We start from the raw sequence: 18,567 nt of genomic DNA on the forward strand, positions 1-18,567 counted from the left end.
GATATGTGTCATTATACATTTGTCAAAACCCATAGAGTATACAACACCAACAGTGAACCCTAATGTAAACTGTGGACTTTGGGGGATCATGATGTGTCAATGTAGATCATCAGTTATAACAAATGTACCACTCTGGTACTTAACTAGTCATTGAGTGGCGTGGAGCAGTCTGGTTTTGGTACAAACTCTCCTGTTGTTGCAGACAGCAGAATGGCTCCAAAGGTAACTTCGGAGCTGCTTCGGCAGCTGAGACAAGCCATGAGGAACCTGGAGTATGTGACAGAACCAATCCAGGCCTACATCATCCCGTCGGGAGATGCCCACCAGGTACTGAGTGGAGATGGGCTGGCGATGGAACTCGTCAGCCCCTCATTTCTTTTTATTCCTTTCCCTCAGCCCCAATGTGTTTGTAGGATTCAAGTTGTCAACCCACATCTAAGCATGTTCTCCAGGGCTAGGCACAGGGACCTGTGTCCAGTAGAGTCTCACTGAATGCTTATTGATTTGGCTCTGGCTTCCTTATTTCCACTGTATATAGCTAGCTTTCAATAAATTGTGGAAGAATTAGGAGATAAATGAAGGGGCAGAAGTCTGGACCTTTCTGTTGCTGATGCACTTTACCCCATCTCCTTTGCCACATCATGTCCCCAGCAGAATTGTCTGTCCTGCCTCCCTTCTCCCCATCCAGACTGTCCTGTCCCACTGGCATAGCCAGAAGGGCAGTCAGAAATTCATCTTGGTTCTCCACTCTAGCAGGTTTTAGGGATGATTCTGTATATTACCCCCATCATCCCCCCAGCCACCACCTTTGGTGGAAGCGTTTCAATAAGTGCCCTCTATATCTGAGAACACGAGTGATTTAATTATGGGAGAGTCGGGTTTAGAGAGGTGGAGACTGTATGTGATGGGGCTGAAAAGCAGAGGACGAAAGGATTCTAGGATTTACTTTTTTAGGTCATTGAGTCAGCAGGTGTTTGGATGCCTACACCATGGTCGTGGTACTGCAGGGTTACAGAGACGAATTTAAGTTTGAATTCCTGCCCTCCCCGTGTTTACGGTTTAGTAGAGACCTGAGACGGTATACAAAGTGCTATTCTTCCATAGAGTCATCGACACATATACTTCTTATAGCCTTTGTTTATGTGCACTGCCTTAGGTATGGTACATGACACAAAGATGAGAATGGTCCTGGTCTCAAGAAGTAGACAGTTTAGTAATGGAGTTAAGATATGCATACACATGTCTATATTGCAAGGTGGAATGCGGACGTGCCATCAAGAAAATCTGGGCAGAGGGCTGTGGATGTTTGAGGGTGAGAGGGGAGGGTGATGGAAGGCTTCATGCACAGGGGAGGCATGTGAACTGGACCTTGAAGGACGCATAGAGTTGGGTAAATAGAGAAGGGGGAAGGGATTCTAGATAGAAGGATTAGTAGGAGCAAAGGCAGAGAAGCAGGGAAGCTTAGAGTGCTTTTCAGAAACAAGGTGGTAAGTTCCTCTGGCAAAAGCCTAAGAAAGTAAAAAGCAATAGTCAGAAATACTGGTGTTCTAGAATTCTTTAGTTGCAGGCAATAGAAACCACCTTGAAGTACTTTGAGCAATAAAAATGCTGCTTTATAAGGATTTAGGGGCAGGGCCACCGCACTGGCACAACTCCAGGTTGTGAATGGTACTCTCTGGAGTTGTGCCTCAGGTAGTCTGTCCCGTGGAACCTGAGGGCAGGGTGCAGCTGGCCCTCTAGGAGGACTGGAATGGGAGGGGTTTCAGCTCTTGCTGCAGATAAGTTTCTTTCTGTCTCAGGCAACAAGGTAGATAGTGAATAGATGGCCATCTCACAGTTTCTGCATATATATCTCTTTATCTGTTACTTTCAAGATACCAGATTGAGCCAGAACCTTAATTCCAAATCCGGAGGCCTGGGTGAGAACTTGATTGGTGTAGTAGCTTGGTGTTTATCCTTGGTCACTGTGAGTGTGTAAGTACGTGTGTGTGTGTGTGTGTGTGTGCGCGTGTGCGCGCGCGCGCGCATGTGCATGCGTGCTCATATGTGAGATCACGTGTGGCACTGACATGACTGATGAGGGTCTGCCATGATGGAGGGGGTGGCAGATAAGGGTATTACTGTAAGCTGAAGCAAAGTTCCCGAAAGAGGTCCACTCTAGCTGACCTCCTTTCTGCCCCTCCTCCAACAGTGGCAAACCATATGGTCATGACAATATCAGGCCAGTGTTAACCTGGGGACAGCATCAAGATTGGACCCCTGCTTGGAGGCACAGGAGATTTCCTGGCCTCAGGAGCAAATGAAGGGCTGAAATGAATAACCAAAGGGACTGGATGATTTGAGGCAACAGCATGACATTCAGGATATTTTGATGTTTAGAACAGAGTTTCCCAAACCGTATTCTACAGCATTCCTGTTGTGTTTTGTAAGGTGTTCTGCAAAAAATGTAGTCAGGGGTCAAGAAAATAGTGAAATGAGCTGAACAGTTTCTTTTTTTTTTATTGTGGTAAAAAAACTTAACATTTAACCATTTTTCACACCACTGTACAATGCATCAGTGTTAACTGTGTGCACATAATTGTACAGCGGATCTCTAGAACTTTTTCGTCTTGCAAACCTGAAACTACAGCCACTGAACCCCTCTCCCTGTCCCCACCAACTGCCATCCTACTTTCTAAGAATTTGACCACCTTAGGTGCCTCATCTAAGTGGAATCATGCAGTATTGTCTTTTGGTAACTGAAAAAAACTTATTTCACTTAGTGTAATGTCCTCAAGGTTCATCCATGTTGTAGCTTATGACGGGATTTCTTTCTTTTTTAAGGCTAAATAATAATCCATTGTATGCATATACTACATTTTCTTTATTCAGTTGTTTATGAACATTCAGGTTGCTTCCACCTCTTGGCTCTTGTGAATAATGCTGCACTGAACATGGATCTGTAAATGTTTCTTTGAGATCTTGTTCAATTCTTTTGGATATATATCTGAAGTGGGATTGCTGGATCCTATAGTAATTCTATTTTTAATTTTTTCAGGAACCTCCACACTGTTTCCCATGGTGGCCATGCCATTTTACATTTACCCCAATAGTGCACAAGAATTCCAATTTCTTTACATCCTTGCCAATACTTGTTATTTCTTTTTTTTTATAGTGGTGTCCTAATGGATATGAGGTAATATCTTGTGGTTTTGACTTGTATTTCTCTGATGATTAGTGATGTTGAGCATCTTTTCATATGCTTGTTGGCCATTTGTGTATCTTCTTTGGAGAAGTGTCTATTCAAGTCCTTTGCCCATTTGAACAGTTTTCTAAACTGTAGGATTTCTCAAGGCCTTTAATATATGAGTGTGCACTGTACAACTCTAAGGAACAGATGAAGTATTCAGCACTTTTCAGATTTAAATGTCCATGGAATTCCCACAGTCATCTCAGGAGTGGGGTAGGGGACTCTGTTCCATGGAATTCCTTAGTCTGTTGATCTTCAGTAGCACTTTTTGTACCACAGTGGGTTTGAACTTGCTCCTTGAAGACGTGAGAGGAAGGGGAGGTGTAAAGAGGAGAGGCCCCTGAAGATGAGGGTTTGGCAAGTAGACGCAGTTGAAGGGGTGAAGGGGGAGGTGGGAGAACAATGTGTAAGTGAAGGAGAAGCAGCAGATCAGGCCGGAAAGGGGCTGTTGGCACGTGAGAAAGCCGAGGTGGCCGTGTACTGTAATGTTAAATTTAGTAGGCGGGGGAGGTAAGGAGAGACTGGTGGGGTTTAGGGTGGGGCTTTGGTGACAGAATTCTTCCATTCACCTCTGTTCTGTAGATGAACAAGATTCACCAAGGTCATAGGAACCAAAGTTTCATCTTGACTAAGGGCTGGATGAGTAGGTAGGGTAGCCAACATAGCTTGGGCCTGAGGAGGTGTAAGTAGCAGAGGAACTGGGCCTCCCACCATTTAAGAAGGGCAGACCTTGGCCTTGTCCTCAAGGAACTCCTTGTTTCTTCTCCTGCCTGGGTACCTCTGATGGGCTCTTCCTTGCCTCCTGTCAGGCCCAGGCTTCAGCCTTTGGACTTGGGCTTCCTGTCACATGGATTCTCTGCTGGATTCACCAGTGGTGTTTTTCATTCTCTGCCTTTCAACTGATTGGATGCAGCCCATGTGTATCGGTGAGGGCGATCTTTATTGGGTCTGCCAATTCAAATGTTAATCTTTTCCAGAAACAACCTCACAGACACACTGAGAAATAATGTTTTACCAGCTGGCTATCTGGGAATCCCTTAGCAAGTCAAGCTGACACATAACATTAACCCTCACAGCACTAGCACACTGCTGTCTGAAATTGGGTCTCTCCTTTGAAAGGGTCTCACAGGCTGTTGTGGAGCAGCAGCCAAACTCCTGCTAGTTCTGCTTTACTTGTGAACCTTCACCTCCAGGGGAGGCCTCATTGTGTGGAAAGATTGGACCTGTGAGTATTACTTGCGTTAACCTTTGAAGGCTTCCAGTTAAGGGTGTGCTGGAAGCTTTGTAGTGTTGGTATTTCAGTTTCAGTTTCCTTTTGCCTGGAGTTAGGATAAAATCTGTATGTTTACTGGTAGGGGATGTTCTTGTAGCCAAGCCAAGTTTATCTTGATGTTCTTGGTCCTGGGTGCTGTTCCTGAGCCAACTTTTTTTGGTATCATAATGCTGGTTTTTGGTCTGATACTCTGATAGATTTTTTAAAATTCTGTCTTTGACATTAGGTGTGACCTAATAGACCCAAAGCAATTTCTTATTCAGCTTTGGGAATGGCAGCGACACTGGCCAAACCCCAGTGATGTTCCAGGCTTTCCCTCAGTGTTTCATCTCCTGCTAATGGATCTGGAATATCAAAATTGGATGGGTCCTCCCTAAATGAGGAAGTTTAAGCTCTAATCCTGGAAAAATGTGTTTTCCAGCAACATCCTGAAAACACAAAAAGTTAAGCTTACTTGATATGAGCTGTCACTTTTATTGCAGAAGTCACTATTTGTTTAGGCTTCACAAACTTATATTCTTGTACTCTTGCTGTCCTCTTCTCTCTCACCTCCCTCCCCACTACCCCCCCCCCCATTTTTCTTTTATAATCTTTGGTTATCATTTCTATTGCTGTAGCTTAGCCATCTGCCTTGCAAGGCGGGAGAAGTTGTGTTTTGCTTGTCTGGTGCATATTTCCTGACTACCACATCAGGGCTAAGTATTGGGACAAATGTAAAAGGCAAGCAGTTAGCATATAGGTAAGCGTATGGGCTCTAGAAACTGTCTGGGTTCAGGTGGCAGATTTGCCACTTAACTAGCTGCTTGACCTCAAGTAAGTTACCTCAAACTCCTAAGTGTCAGGTAATCTCTCTGCGTCTCAGTTTCCCCACCAGCAAAAATGGGACAGTGACATATCTATTTCTTAGGGCTGTTGTTAGGATCAAATGAGTTAATAGATATAAATGCTTAAAGCATGTCTGTCACCTAATAAGTCTCATTATATTAGCTGCTATTTCTGTTGTTGTTATTATTACTATTATAGAAATGAATGAGGGAAAATATTCCCTTAAAGAGGTTAAAGAGTAGATAGCCCCAGTCACAAATCTAACACAAACTATGACTAGTAAATGTCATAGGAAAGAACTCAATCAGCACTGTCCAGTAGAAATATATGAGGCACATATGTAGTTTTAACTATTCTAATAGCCATAGTAAAAAAAAAGTAAAAAGAAGCAGTGAAATTATTTTTAATAATACATTTCATTTACCCCAGTATGTCCAAAATATTATCATTTCATCACATCATCAGTATAAAAAATCATTAGTGAGATAGTTTACATTTCTTTTTTTATACTGAGTCTTCAATTCCGGTATGTATATCATTACAAAACATCTCAACTTGAATGTGGAATGTTCATGGGAAATATTTGATCTGTATTTAGATTTCATAAAATTTACAGTTGAAAAAGTGGCCTTACATACCAAAGTTTTTCTAAACATACTTAAAAAGTTTTGTAATAAATGAGCCTTGAGCATCAGTTTTAAAATTTATATTTAAATTAGTTGAAATAAAATCAGACATTTAGTTTCTCAGTCACATTAGCCACATTTCAAGTGCTTGGTAGCTACATGTGTCTGGTGGCTACTCTAATGCTAAGCACAGATTTAAAGTGTGGACTGAACTCACAGGTGAGAGGGAATATTTTAAGCTGACAGGGTCAAGGAAGGCTTCATGATGGAAATGCGTTTAAATTGGAATGTGAACAGGTAGAATTTGGGTGCTTATAGGTAGAGAGGTACAAGAAATACCATGGGCAAATCCATGGATGTAGGAGAACATGAATAACGATAACCCTAAAGAAGAAAGAATAATAGGGTCTGGTCAAGGCCACTCAGGAGCCACCAGAGTCAGGAGTTTAGGTTTCTGTTAGACGGTAAGGACCCACTGAAGGTCTTTGAATAAGAGAGTGACACGATCAATCAACGGGAGCAGTGTTCAGTGTGGATTGGAGAAGGGAGACACTGGGAACTGAGAAGCCTGTTCCGAGGCCACTGCAGGATCCCAGAGTCGGGCTACAGAGGGCCTGGACGTGGGTGCTGGTCTTAGGAGCAGAGAAGAAGGGAAGGATTTGGAGGAGAAGCGGTAGATAGATGGAGCGAGGACCTTGCAGGCAGATGACTGAGGGAACTGGGAAGTTTGGAAGCTGAGAGGGTTTGTGGTGCCATCCACAGAAAGAAATGAGGAGCCCCACGTTCCTTGTTTCAGGCCCCATGGAGAGGAGGGCCCTCATTGGGATGACTGTTAGGTGGGACTCTGGGTCCTTGCCAGGGCTGTGAGGACAGGGAGGAAGTGCTGGCTCTGTGTGACCTGCCGCAGGAGCCTCCTCAGTAACAGAGAGGCTGCTGTTCTCTGGGGCTCTTGCTCCTGTTTCGTTTCAGGCTAGATTCAGCGTTGCTGGAATTTCTCCTACGGGTTGGGGAGGGAGGGTGTTAGAGAAATGAAGAGGAGTCTTGAATTCTGTCCTTTGTGTACTTTGCAAAGCACAGATACACACACCCACACACGGTTGCGTGTTGGAGACAGTACGCACCCCGAATACGTAATTGTGCAAGGACTTGGCACTCCAGGGCTCTGCTCCTCTCTGTCCTTTGCGACTCTAAGGGTTTTTTCTTTTAAACTCAGAACAATGGTTGTAGTATTAATGAGTTTGGGCCCGGGGGGACTTTTACAGCGAGGAAGTGTCCATTGTCTCTTGTAATCTGGGTATTTTCATGTACCTTCTAAGCCAAATGTTGGGATTTGCGGGCACTACTGGCCCCAAATCAGGAGAATCATTGGCTGGGGCCAGAACTGCACTGGCCCCACCTTTGAGAAATCCGAACTCTTCATCCTCCCCTTCTGTGAGGCCCCTCGTCTGCTTTTGGGCTCGGCTTAGTCCAAAGATCCCGTTCTTGGGGGCGGGGGGCCCTGCCACCTTGAGCTTTTGGCTGTGTTTATGGTTTCTCCTTCTGGAAGACATGACTCTGATTTTCCGAAACTCTTTTTGATTCTACTCCCATTCCTCCAGGAGCTGGCTTCCTGTTTTTATTTCTTAAATAGGCTCTCTCCTGGGGTGGAGGTAGTGATTTTTATCCCAGAGTGATTTTATTCACCGTATTAATTAGAGTAACGCTAGCTGTGGTAACACATCTCAAAGTTTCAGTGACTCTGTATTGTAGAGCCTTATTTCTTGTTCATGTAGCAGTCCAGAGTGGGTGTTCCTGGTTGGTGGGTGACTTTCTTCCACTAGGAAGAAGAGTGATTCAGGGATCCAGGCACTTTCCATCCTGTGATGCCACCATTCCAGCTGGCGGAAGGGAAGGAGTATGGAGAGGGTGCGTCCATCTTTAACTGCCCTGACTCAGATATCACTTCCCACCCACTTTCCGTTGGTGAGAACTAGTCATGTGATCCCTCCTAGATGCCAGGGGGCCTGGGAAATGAAGTCCTGGATGGGAAACCAATCGTTCTTCAGTGACTTTACAGTAAGGAAAGGGCATGAATCTTTGGGCAGCTATCCGTTTTTCCCACATACCTTGACTTGGTTTCATTTAAGAGACAAGAAAGCCAGTAAGTGGGGGAGCCAGGCTTGAAGATAGGTTTGATTCCTGCATGTAGGAGACATCTATTATGTGGTTGATGAAGATAGAGGTGAATGGGGGGCATACCTGTGTTCCTTGTTCCCTCAGAGTTTATAATCCACTTGTGCAGACCAGATGTGCATGATCTCTGTACAGAATAAAAGAGGTTGCTTGGCAATGTGGTAAAGGCATGGGCTTTTGAAAGTCAGACCTGAGATCAGATCTCGGCTCTGCCACTTAGAGCAGTGGTGTCTTGGTTGGGGGGTGGTGGTAAGTAAGTAATTTACTTCCCTGAGCTGCTGATTCTTCTTCTTCTTTTTTTTTTTTTAAATCTGTAAATGGGAAGGATGATACCTTCCAGAGCTGCTGTTGGGGTTAGAATTAGGGGAAATGAAGATAGTTATTGGCAAGTAGTCAATCTTAGCCAATATTATTTGTTATCATCACCCAAGGTGGGGAGCGTCGATAAATGCCATTGTGGATGGTTCGGTAAAATTGAGAGGTGTGGGAGATCTCTGAAAGCTGGATGGGTCAGAAAGCTGTGTGGAAGAGGGCATGTTTGAGCTGGATTTGGAGACATGGCTGAGGCTTTTTTTTTTTTTTCTGTAGTTTACTGATATGCTTTATTTGGCTGTGTGTTATTTAAATTGTTTGAATTAGATGCCAACATTTAAAAATTGAGTGATCTCTCACGAACGTACATATATTTAGCTTTTTCTGAAATATTGAAGGTTGGCAACACGTGGTTCACATTCCAGCATGACAGGAATCAGAGCTGAGTAGGAGCTGCTCTCTCTAGAAGAGACGGCCTCTTGTCCTGCTTTACTCATTTAGTTTACCTGCCTGTACCCTAGGGCTTTTGAGTTTGAAACCCCAGTTATAATCCCTTCTGGCCTTTTTCCTGTTGGATAAAGCATTAGTTTCCTGTTGCTGCTGTGACAAACTTAGTGGCTTACAACAGCACAAATTTATTATCTCACAGTTCTGGAGGGCTGGAGTCTGCAGTGGTCAGCAGGGCTAAAGTGACTTCTGGAGGCTCTGGGGAGAATCCATTTCCTTGTCTTTTCCGGTTTCTAGAGGGCACCTGCATTTCTTGGCTTGTAGCCCTTTCTCTGTCTTCAAAGAGGTGGCTAAGGTCTTAACTACGGAGAAAGGTTCATCTCTCTTCCTGCTTGTTCATTTATTCTGCAAGTATTGGTTGCGGGCCTAGTGTGTGTCACCTGTGCCCTGTACAGCGACAGTGACAAACAAGACAGACAAACACCCTGGTCTCATGGGACTTACATTCTGTGCGGCAGGACAATAACAGTGTAAAAGAGTCATTAAGAAGCGAAACATCTAGAAAAATGCGCTATACAGAGAGGTAGAAGAGGCTGAGTGGCTACTGTAGCTGGATAGTCTAGGCAAGCCTCTCTGGGGAGGTGACATCTGACCTGAAATACAGTGATGGGAAGGAGCCTGCCATGCCATGATCAGAGGGAGACTTTTATAGGCACAAGGAAAAGCATGTGCAAAGACCTTGAAGCAGGAATGAGATTGGCAAGCGCAAGGAGCAGAAAGCAGGTGGTGTGGCTGGAGCACCGTGAGTGGGAGGAGTGTGGGAGGAGAGCAGGGCCGGATCAAGCTCTGCCTTGGGGACTGGGCTGGGGTTTGGATTTTATCCTAAGTGTGATGGGAAGTCACTGGAGGATTTTAAGCAGGATGCTAGCATGATACATACACATTCTGAAAAGCTCGCTCTGAGCGTGTGTGAAGAGTGGGTTGTAGGGACAGTGGTCCAGGTAGAGATGAGGGAGGCTTGGACGGGGGCATACTAGAGATGGAGAGAAATGGACAGTTTTGGAGAAAAAAGTCAACGGCTGTGTTTCTTTGTGGCTTTTTCCTAGTATGCTAAGGCTTTGGCTTATTTTAGGCCTTTTGCTGTTCTCTAGGGAGAATGTTCCCGGGCTTTGCCAGCTTCATGGCTGGGGGAAGAGTGGGAGGCCCGGGCCCAGTGCTTGTCTGGCCTCTGCTTAGCCTGTTGGTGTGGAGGTGACAGTTTTGGTCAGTGATGTCTTTCTGGCATGTTGGCCACTTAGGTCATGTCTAGACGTTCTTGCTCCACCCTCATCTCGATCCCAAACCAAACACATGCACCTGCTGTTAATTCCATCTCCCTTTGGAGCAACTCTTCTCCTGCCTTTGCTGAGAGGCAGCTCCAGGTAACCCCTGGGGGGCCGTGAGCCTCCACCCAGGCTTCCCCAGGTAGGGGTGGGGCACTCCTCGAGAGCTGTGTCCCTGCGTGCCGGAGCCCAGCCAGGCTGAGCCCCTCACCCGCCTCCTCACTGTGCGTCGGGTGGGAGAGCACCCAGCCAGGGGGACCTCCGTGTTGGTCCAGAGCGCCCCCTCTGTATTTTCCCCGTTGTGTACTCTGATTTTTAGCGCAAGGTTTTTTTTGTTAACTGAGTTTCCCCAGCCTCTTAGCTGCTTTTTCACCACTCAGGAAGAAGAGATTAATAGCATCTCTTCTGGTGCATGTGCACAGCACCCCCGGGTTTCTGGCGAGTTGTTCTGAACACTCACTTACTGCTCCTCTCACAGCAGAGCTAGGAGAAGGGCAGGAACAGACTCCCCCATGTTGGCCTTTCTTTTTCAGTCTTGCACTCACGAATTCCTGGGTGAATAAACAAAGGAGGGCGCTACAGTTCATAAATGATGCTGGAGGCCACTTCTTTTTATGTCCTTAGTGCTATCTGGTCAAAGTTCCCTTGTGTTTTCGGGATCAAACATGTGCTTGCCATTGCATTCAGCAATCTGAAATGACCCGTTGTAGAAACGAGGAACTGAGAGAGGTGAGGAGACTCGTTGCAGACCACGTAGCTGGGCCTGCTAGAGGGCAGGTGCGGCCCCGAGCTCTCAGAGCTCCTTCATCCTGCCATCATGATTCTTTCTGCTGACCCTTCCAGCACCTCTGTGGGTCACGGTCTTGTGACTGGTCTGAGGCTGCGATTGTGGCTGCCTTGGTGAAAGGGGCAGCTCTCATCCACGCGGCAGGACTAGAACCTGGGAGCCGTTTTCCCCTACATCATGTTGACTGTCCCAAAATGCCTTGGGGTCCAGCCAGCAGCCCCTTCTCCTAAGCATTCTTAACCCTGCCAAGTCCTTTAGCTCAGGAAAAACCTGCTAACAGGAGAAGGAGCAGTGGCTCTGGTCTCAAGTAGATCAGATCCTGGCCCTGCTATTGACGTGTTAGTTACTTAAAGATTCTGTGTTTGAACCTCAGTTTTTTCATTTGCTATTGGTATTATCCTGGAGAGTTATTTTGAGGATGGGAGACAATGTGTTTTATGGGGGCAGCATGGCATAGGGCTTCAGAGTTGAGGCTCTGAAACTGCCCAGGTTCAAATCCTGCCTCTGCTACTTATTAGCTGTGTGACTTTGGACAAGTTACTTGACTCTCTGTGCCTCACTGGCTATTACCAGAAGTTACACAATGTGGCCTCGTACCCTTTCCCCAGGAATGGGAACCTCTTACTTTCTTAGCCCTAATCCCATTCCATTCAGAGGCAAGGGATTATCGGCTGGGAAGGACCTGGATTTGAACATGGTGTTTTATTTTGCTGAAGCCTCCTGGGTTAGAGGAAGCATTTCCCTTCGTTCCCTAACAGGAAGGGACAGGGTCTGCGTGGGAGAGATTGGTGACACTGCCTTGGATGGGGGACACAAACAGGAAGTTCAGAAATAAGCTGATATCTAAAGAGACTTAAGTTAGAGAATTATTGGCACATAAAACAGAAATTCGGGCTTTTGAGAAAAATAACAGATGCCTAAATGTCAGTGGCAAAGAAGGGAGAAGGCTATTGGTTTGTTTTTTGAGTAAGATCTCAGTGAGGAAAGAGCAGTTTTGATCTGTTTCTCTTGACTTGCTTTGTTCTCCAGATGAAAAAATTGAGGTTAAAGGGAACAGCCCTTTAGCCCTTAATTAATTAGGGTCTTCTTTAGTGTGCACTAATTAAAAAAAAAATGTTCAGCTTGCCTTTTCAGCTAGATTGGCAGTGTCTTGAAGGCAGGTGCCCAGCTTTTGCCAGCCTTTGCAGTCCTGCTGGGCTGAGCAGGAGTCGGCATGTGACTGATCAAGGTCCAATTCCTTGTCCTTTTTGTTTTCCAGAGTGAGTACATTGCTCCGTGTGACTGTCGGCGGGCCTTTGTCTCTGGATTTGATGGCTCTGCAGGTGAGTTTCTAAACTCTCTCTTTGTTCTTTTGACACTTTTGTTTGCCTCTCAAAAATAACTAGACCCAGTTTCAGCCTGTGATATAGAACCAAAAAGAAAATGCAAACCAGACCTCCCCACTGAGCCTCTGCAGAGGGGATGTGGTCCAATCACCCCCAGCTCCTAAGCTTACATTTTAGTCTCTTTTCTCTATGCCTTTGCTTTCCAAGTCTTAAAAAATGTTACTTAAAAAATATTTTTGAACTTTTTACTGACTGTAACATACATACAGAAAAGTGTATCAATTAACCTGAATACCCCTGTGTAACTAGCACTCCAAATAAGAAGTGGGACACTAATAGCATCCTTAAAACCCCCTCCTTAGCCTGTTGGTCCTGTGTAATTGTCTAAGCGCTTGACTTTTGGTTTCTCTGTTTTCAGTTTCAGCTTAAATAACAAAGATGAGTGTCGAGCTACATCGTTGCCCTGCCCTAACTTTCCCAAAGCTGTTGTGCCCTTGAGTTTTAGGATGGGTTCCCCCCTTCAGACTCCCATCCTTCAAGCTGCTAGGCTTGGCGCGAGCCCCTCTCCTCACAGTTAGCGCACTGCTTCCGTTGATGTAAAAGGCACTTTAGGATTGGTTTTGGCTGACACCTCTGCTGAAAGCCCTGAGTTCTGCTGGGCCTGTGGGAACTGAGGGCAGGTAGAGGTGGGAGGCATAAACTCCCGGCTGGTGACCAACTGCTGCATCACAGTGAACACTGACAGCATCCAGGTGGTCTCTCTTGGGAAAGGTGAAACACCTCCTTTAGGGTGTCTGCTGGAGCAGATGGCTGTGATCACTGAGCAGATCCACCACTATCTTGTTGTTAATTACGAGACCCTTGTGGCCGCAGGTCCACAGACCTCTTTCTACTGGCCTTGACTCATGCTGTACAAGTGGGGTCCTTTCTGTGCAGGGACCAGTACCCAGGCTGACTCAGGACTGTTTCTTTCACAGCTTGGCCCACAGCTGGTTTTCAGTGATATCATCTTCTCTTGCCTGGAGGTTCTCTTGGAGTTAAAGGCCCCGCTGCCCCACCAGAGGCCCCACCAGAGCGGTGGTGAGGCCACACGGGATCTGGTGCCCCTCACCGTGCTCACCTGCGTGCTGCCGTTTTGTGCAGCTTCTAGGTGGTGGTCAGAAACCTTTCTCATCTCTTTGCTCCCCTGCTGTAGGCACAGCCATCGTCACAGAAGAACATGCGGCCATGTGGACTGATGGGCGCTACTTCCTCCAGGCTGCCAAGCAGATGGACAGCAACTGGACGCTCATGAAGATGGGTGCGTAGCGGCACCGCCATCTCAACTTTAGTGGGCAGCTCTGGCAGGGGACCCTAGGGCTCCTCAGGGCTTCTGGATCTTACCCCTTTTATGGGGCCATGGACCCCTTTTATGGGGCCACAGGCCCCTTTTAGAATCCAAGGTGTCTTAGTCTGCTCAGGCTACCAAAACAAAATACCATAGACTGGGTGGCTTAAACAACAGAAATTTACTTTTTCATTTCTGGTGGCTGGAGGTCTGAAATCAGGGTGCTGTTGTGGTCAGGTTCTGGTGAGAGCTCTCTTCCTGGCGTGCAGACAGCCTCCTTCTCGCTGTATCCTTCCATGGCTCTCTCTCTCTGTTCCCCTGCTCAGAAGGCCACCAGTCCTCCTGGATTAGAATTCTACCTTATGACTGCATTTAACCTTAATTACCTCCTAAACCCCCTGTCTCCAAGTATAGTTACATTTGGGGGAGGGCTTCAATGTATGAAGTTTGAGGGGACACAGTCCAGTTCACGGCACAGGGAAAACCAAGAAAATGACATGCTGATATACACATACCATTACGCGTTCAATTTTGGAAGATCTTGGTTCAGGATACTCATTTCAGTGAGGAGAAACTGAGGGCCAGAGAGGACAGTTGCTTTGCTGCAGCTCACATAGCTTGCTGTGCATTTGATTCATGCACTGGGGCCTTTCCACTGCTCTTTGCTGCCTCGTGATTCAGAGTGAGATAAAGGTAAGGGGCCACTGGCAACTGAAGCTAGGAAGCTCTCCCTCTGAGCATCCTGACTTGCTTCTGGCAGCTCAGCCATAGGGCAAGAGCATGGGTCTGGAACTTTCTTGGGCAAGTTGCTTCACCTTCAGTGCTTCAGTTTCCTCATATGTAAGGTGGAATAGTAATAGTAAGTACCACATAAAATGGTGAGGATTAGAGAAATAGTATATGGGAAGCATAGAGCTCAGTGTTTATTGGATAATGATTGTATGTGTGTGTGTGTGTGTGTGTGTGTACTCTTGTTTTTTCATTTAATTTTGTGCTGTAGTTTTCCTTGTCACTATAATAGTCTTTTGAAACATGATTTTAGTCGTTGTACAAAGGTCTCTGCCTGCTGAATTTTGAACTTGGACAATAGAAGGAGGGAAAAGGGGCTACCAGGGCTGAGTGAGGAAGAGAAGATGAGGCCAAATCCCTGATATTTCTTGTTTGTAATTGGAAGTAATGAGGAAATCAGGTTGTTACCAGACTCATGGTTCACGGAACAGAGGGCTGTTGACACTAAGTTGAGTTGAGTTGACTCCAAGATCCAAGCAGTTAGCCTACTGAGGTAGTGTGTGTGTGTGTGTGTGTGTGTGTGTATGTGTGTTTCACACACTCTCCACATATATGTGTTGTTTGTCTTAGGGAGGGAGGAATTAGGAACGTTTTTATCCTGGCAGTGGATTTATTTTAAATTTCCGTTTCTCAAAAGTCTTTTTAAAAATACAGAAACATCAAAGCTACAGGTGGTTGTTGCCCCAGTTGTTCTCCCTCTTCTCTCTCTCTCTCTCTGTCACACACACACACACACACACACACACAGAGGCACTTGGGGCTGTAGGGCTATTATAAATGGATAGGCCACTAGACCTCTACACTTCTTGATTACATGCCTCTGTTGACGGTATATGTGCCCAGTCCATCTGTATTTCAAATACAAGCAAAGATTAATATTTTATTTTTTAAGAAAAATTACAAATGGAAGTCCTAATACTTTCTGCTTGTACCCCAGTGGATCATTCAGTGTGCCTCTGGGGTGTGGGCATCTCTCTTTGGGGCCTAAACTCCAGCTGTTAGATAAGTCAGCGCTTTGGGGTTCAGAGTGTCAGAGGAGCGAATACTGTCTGCCTGTCCTCTAGAACAGCCCCAGCAGATGAGTCCTTCTTCCTTCCAAGCCCCTCTCTAGTTTCTGCCCTAAGCCCACCTCCTCACTGTCTCTCCTGTGTAGGGAGATTCTGGTGGGTGTAGCTGGGGAGTGGTTCATCCCTGGGGTTTTTGCCAAACATCTGTCTGCTAGGAGATGATATGACTTCATCCTGTGAAAGTTATACATACTAGGGGCATTAAAGAAACTTGGTTAGTAAGTGGCTTGTTCAGCGGTTTGAAAAAAATAGGAAAGAATCAAATAGCAAAATAACAACTCAGTGCCAGCTTCTAGGCAGTTTTTTAGAACAGATTCATGAGCTCATTTCTTTTTTTTTTTTTTTTAAATATTTATTTATTTGTTTGCTTTTTTTGGCTGCATTGGATCTTAGTTGCAGCATGCGGGCTCTTCGTTGCGGCGTGCGGGCTTCTCTAGTTGTGGTGCTCGGGCTCCAAAGCGCGTGGGCTCTAGTTTGCGGCACACAGGCTCTCTAGTTGAGGCGTGCGGGCTTGGTGGTTGTGACGCCTGGGCTTAGTTGGCATCGAGGTGGTTGAGGCACGTGGGATCTTAGTTCCCCGACCAGGGATTGAACCCACGTCCCCTGCATTGGAAGGCTGATTCTTAACCACTGGACTACCAGGGAAGTCCTATGAGCTCATTTCTTTACAAACCTTTGAACTTCCCTTCTGTGGTTATGTGGTTATCAGTACTCGCTAGGGAGAATAGTAGAACAGTACTATTTCAGAATATGTGAACTTTTGCTCTTAATATTTTACCGAAATGTTAATTGTTTAGCAAAAATTTGATGAAAAAAGTATACATCCGAAACATACAAGATACTGGGTCGAATTAAAGAAAAACGGGAATATAAAAATAACTTTAGTTCCTTTTTTGAAGCTTATTTGGTGTCCTATGACTGTCTGCTCTTGGTAGTTAGGAAGCCCAGGGAGCCAGTTAAAGACACGATGTTGGGTTCCTGTGTGTCCCTCTTACAGTCTTTGGATACGTTTCTCTGCTGCCAGTCAGGCCTGGTTGTCTGGTGGGGGCCTTCACTCTGCAATGCTGCCCTCCAGATAAGGGGAGGGCACTATGGTGTGTGTTCCCTTTACCTGGTGTGCGATGTAAGGGAGGCTCCCAGCTCCAGCCTTCACCATATCACCACCCACCCTCTCATCATCAGTAGTGGTAAAGTGACCGAAGGCTGATACAAGATGATCTTCACGATGACACCATGTACCTGTATTGCAGCGATTCCTGGGATGCCTTTTACCAGGGGTCTAATGAAAATCCTGTTTCTTTTTTTCTTCTGTCTCACCCATTCCTTATATACCATCTTACTTTATGTTTTCCTTTTATAGCATCTTACACTTTTCATAGCCTTCCAGGATTAAGTTCAGATTTTCCAAGTGCCGTCAATTCTCTTTGAAGAAGGTGCTTAATAAAGACCCTGCTATCATGATGTTGGTGAATTGCCTTCTTCTGGATAGGACAATGAGCTCGGGTCCCCTGGGAATTGCTTCTCATCTGTTCTTCCCTCTGTAGGTCTGAAGGACACACCAACTCAGGAAGACTGGCTGGTGAGTGTACTTCCTGAAGGATCCAGGGTTGGTGTGGACCCATTGATCATTCCTACAGGTGAGTAAGCATAGGCCCTTTCATCTTGGGTGAGGAAGTGAGTTCTAGAGGCCTCTCCATCCTCCCTGTTTGCTTGTGGGTTGTGGAACATTTGGGGGCTCAGCATGATTTGATGTCACAACAAAGGTCAAGGTGAGGAGAAGAGTTAGCACAGGGCCACGGGATAGCCTTTCAGAAGGTTCCAGGCTCTCAAAGCCCTGCTGCCTGTAAAGGGTGTTCAGTTCATAGCTAGACCACGTGTGTTTCTCCTCAGATTACTGGAAGAAGATGGCCAAAGTTCTGAGAAGCGCTGGCCATCACCTCATTCCTGTCAAGGAGAACCTTGTGGACAAGATCTGGACAGACCGTCCTGAGCGTCCCTGCAAGCCCCTCATCACACTGGGCCTGGATTACACAGGTCAGAACCACGGCTGTGCCCAGAAGGCCCCCGACCATCGGCCCCTTCACCTAAACGAAAGTCCTCTGAATCCAGGTCGAGCTTGAGCTGATTGGAAGATTTTGCCCTGCCCTGGCACATGGGGCATTTGATGCAGCAGGAGTTCAGTTTGTTTCCACAGTTGCCACCTACTTGCCACCTACTTTGGCATAGTTTATTCTTGCAAAGCTCTTCTGGGCAGACCTGTGGGTGCTGCTGAGATGGCTTTTTTACCATTCAGTTGCTAACTGCCCCTCTAACGTGTCTAATATTGGAAACAGACTAGAGGTTTCTTTTCTTTTCTTTTTTTGATTTAGTCACCTTGAAAGTTTTATTTCTTTATTTAAATTTTTTTTCCTTCTCACATATTTATTAATCCACAATCAGTGTCAACAGCTGATTGGGTTGTATACACACCCCAGCCTTAGCAGATTGTCTTTTGTTTTGTTTTGTTTTTTAAATTAATTTTTATTGGACTGTAGTGAGCCTAGAGGTTTCTAGATTCCATTTCCTTTTCTTCTGTCAGCATTTGTAGGTTTACCTTCCCAGGCCCCCTCCTTCTGTCCGTCCTCTGCTTTAGTAACTTTCGGGTGTGGGTGGGTTTCTTTGGCTTGTGTGACAGTGGTGAGTGAGGGGCAAGCTCTGTGAACATTCTGTGGGCGATGAAAGTGCGATTTATGGGAGAGTGAGGAGTGCAGAGGGAAGGGCCTGGGAGGTGGGGCTGCCGGGGAGGGAGCCTTGCTGTAGAAACGGCAGAGGAGAGGTGGATGGGGGATGTCTGGAATGTAGGCACATTGCCCAGAGGGGTCCTGGGAAGAAAGCGTTACAGCCCAGACTCTCAGTCAAGTTTGAAACAGCATTCCCGAGCTGGTCTTCACAGCAGCGTTTAGTTGTGGGGACAGCCCCCAGCTTGCTTTCCTTGTGACACCCTCACCTGAGGGTATTACAGATTAGGGGGATGGGTCCAGTGAGCGGCCCAGGGTCAGCTAAACATTTTCCATCAGCGTGTTCTGA

General features: G+C 46.1%; 1 protein-coding gene across 3 annotated transcripts in view; it reads left to right on the forward strand.

Moving 5' to 3' along the window:
* The window catches only part of XPNPEP1 (X-prolyl aminopeptidase 1), a 52,790-nt gene that overhangs the window by 12,052 nt on the left and 22,171 nt on the right, over positions 1–18,567 (forward strand). For 2 of the 3 annotated variants that reach the window (XM_082425170.1, XM_082425171.1), the window contains exons 3-7: positions 203–327; positions 12,252–12,315; positions 13,514–13,618; positions 17,046–17,138; positions 17,392–17,535. In XM_082425170.1, coding sequence (XP_082281296.1) covers positions 203–327; positions 12,252–12,315; positions 13,514–13,618; positions 17,046–17,138; positions 17,392–17,535 — 531 coding nt within the window. The remainder of the gene's footprint in view (positions 1–202; positions 328–12,251; positions 12,316–13,513; positions 13,619–17,045; positions 17,139–17,391; positions 17,536–18,567) is intronic. The other variant, XM_082425172.1, reaches the window with a different exon arrangement.

Source organism: Balaenoptera physalus, assembly GCF_965194825.1.
Source record: "Balaenoptera physalus genome assembly, chromosome: 14".
In the NCBI taxonomy this organism is placed as follows: Eukaryota; Metazoa; Chordata; class Mammalia; order Artiodactyla; family Balaenopteridae; genus Balaenoptera; species Balaenoptera physalus.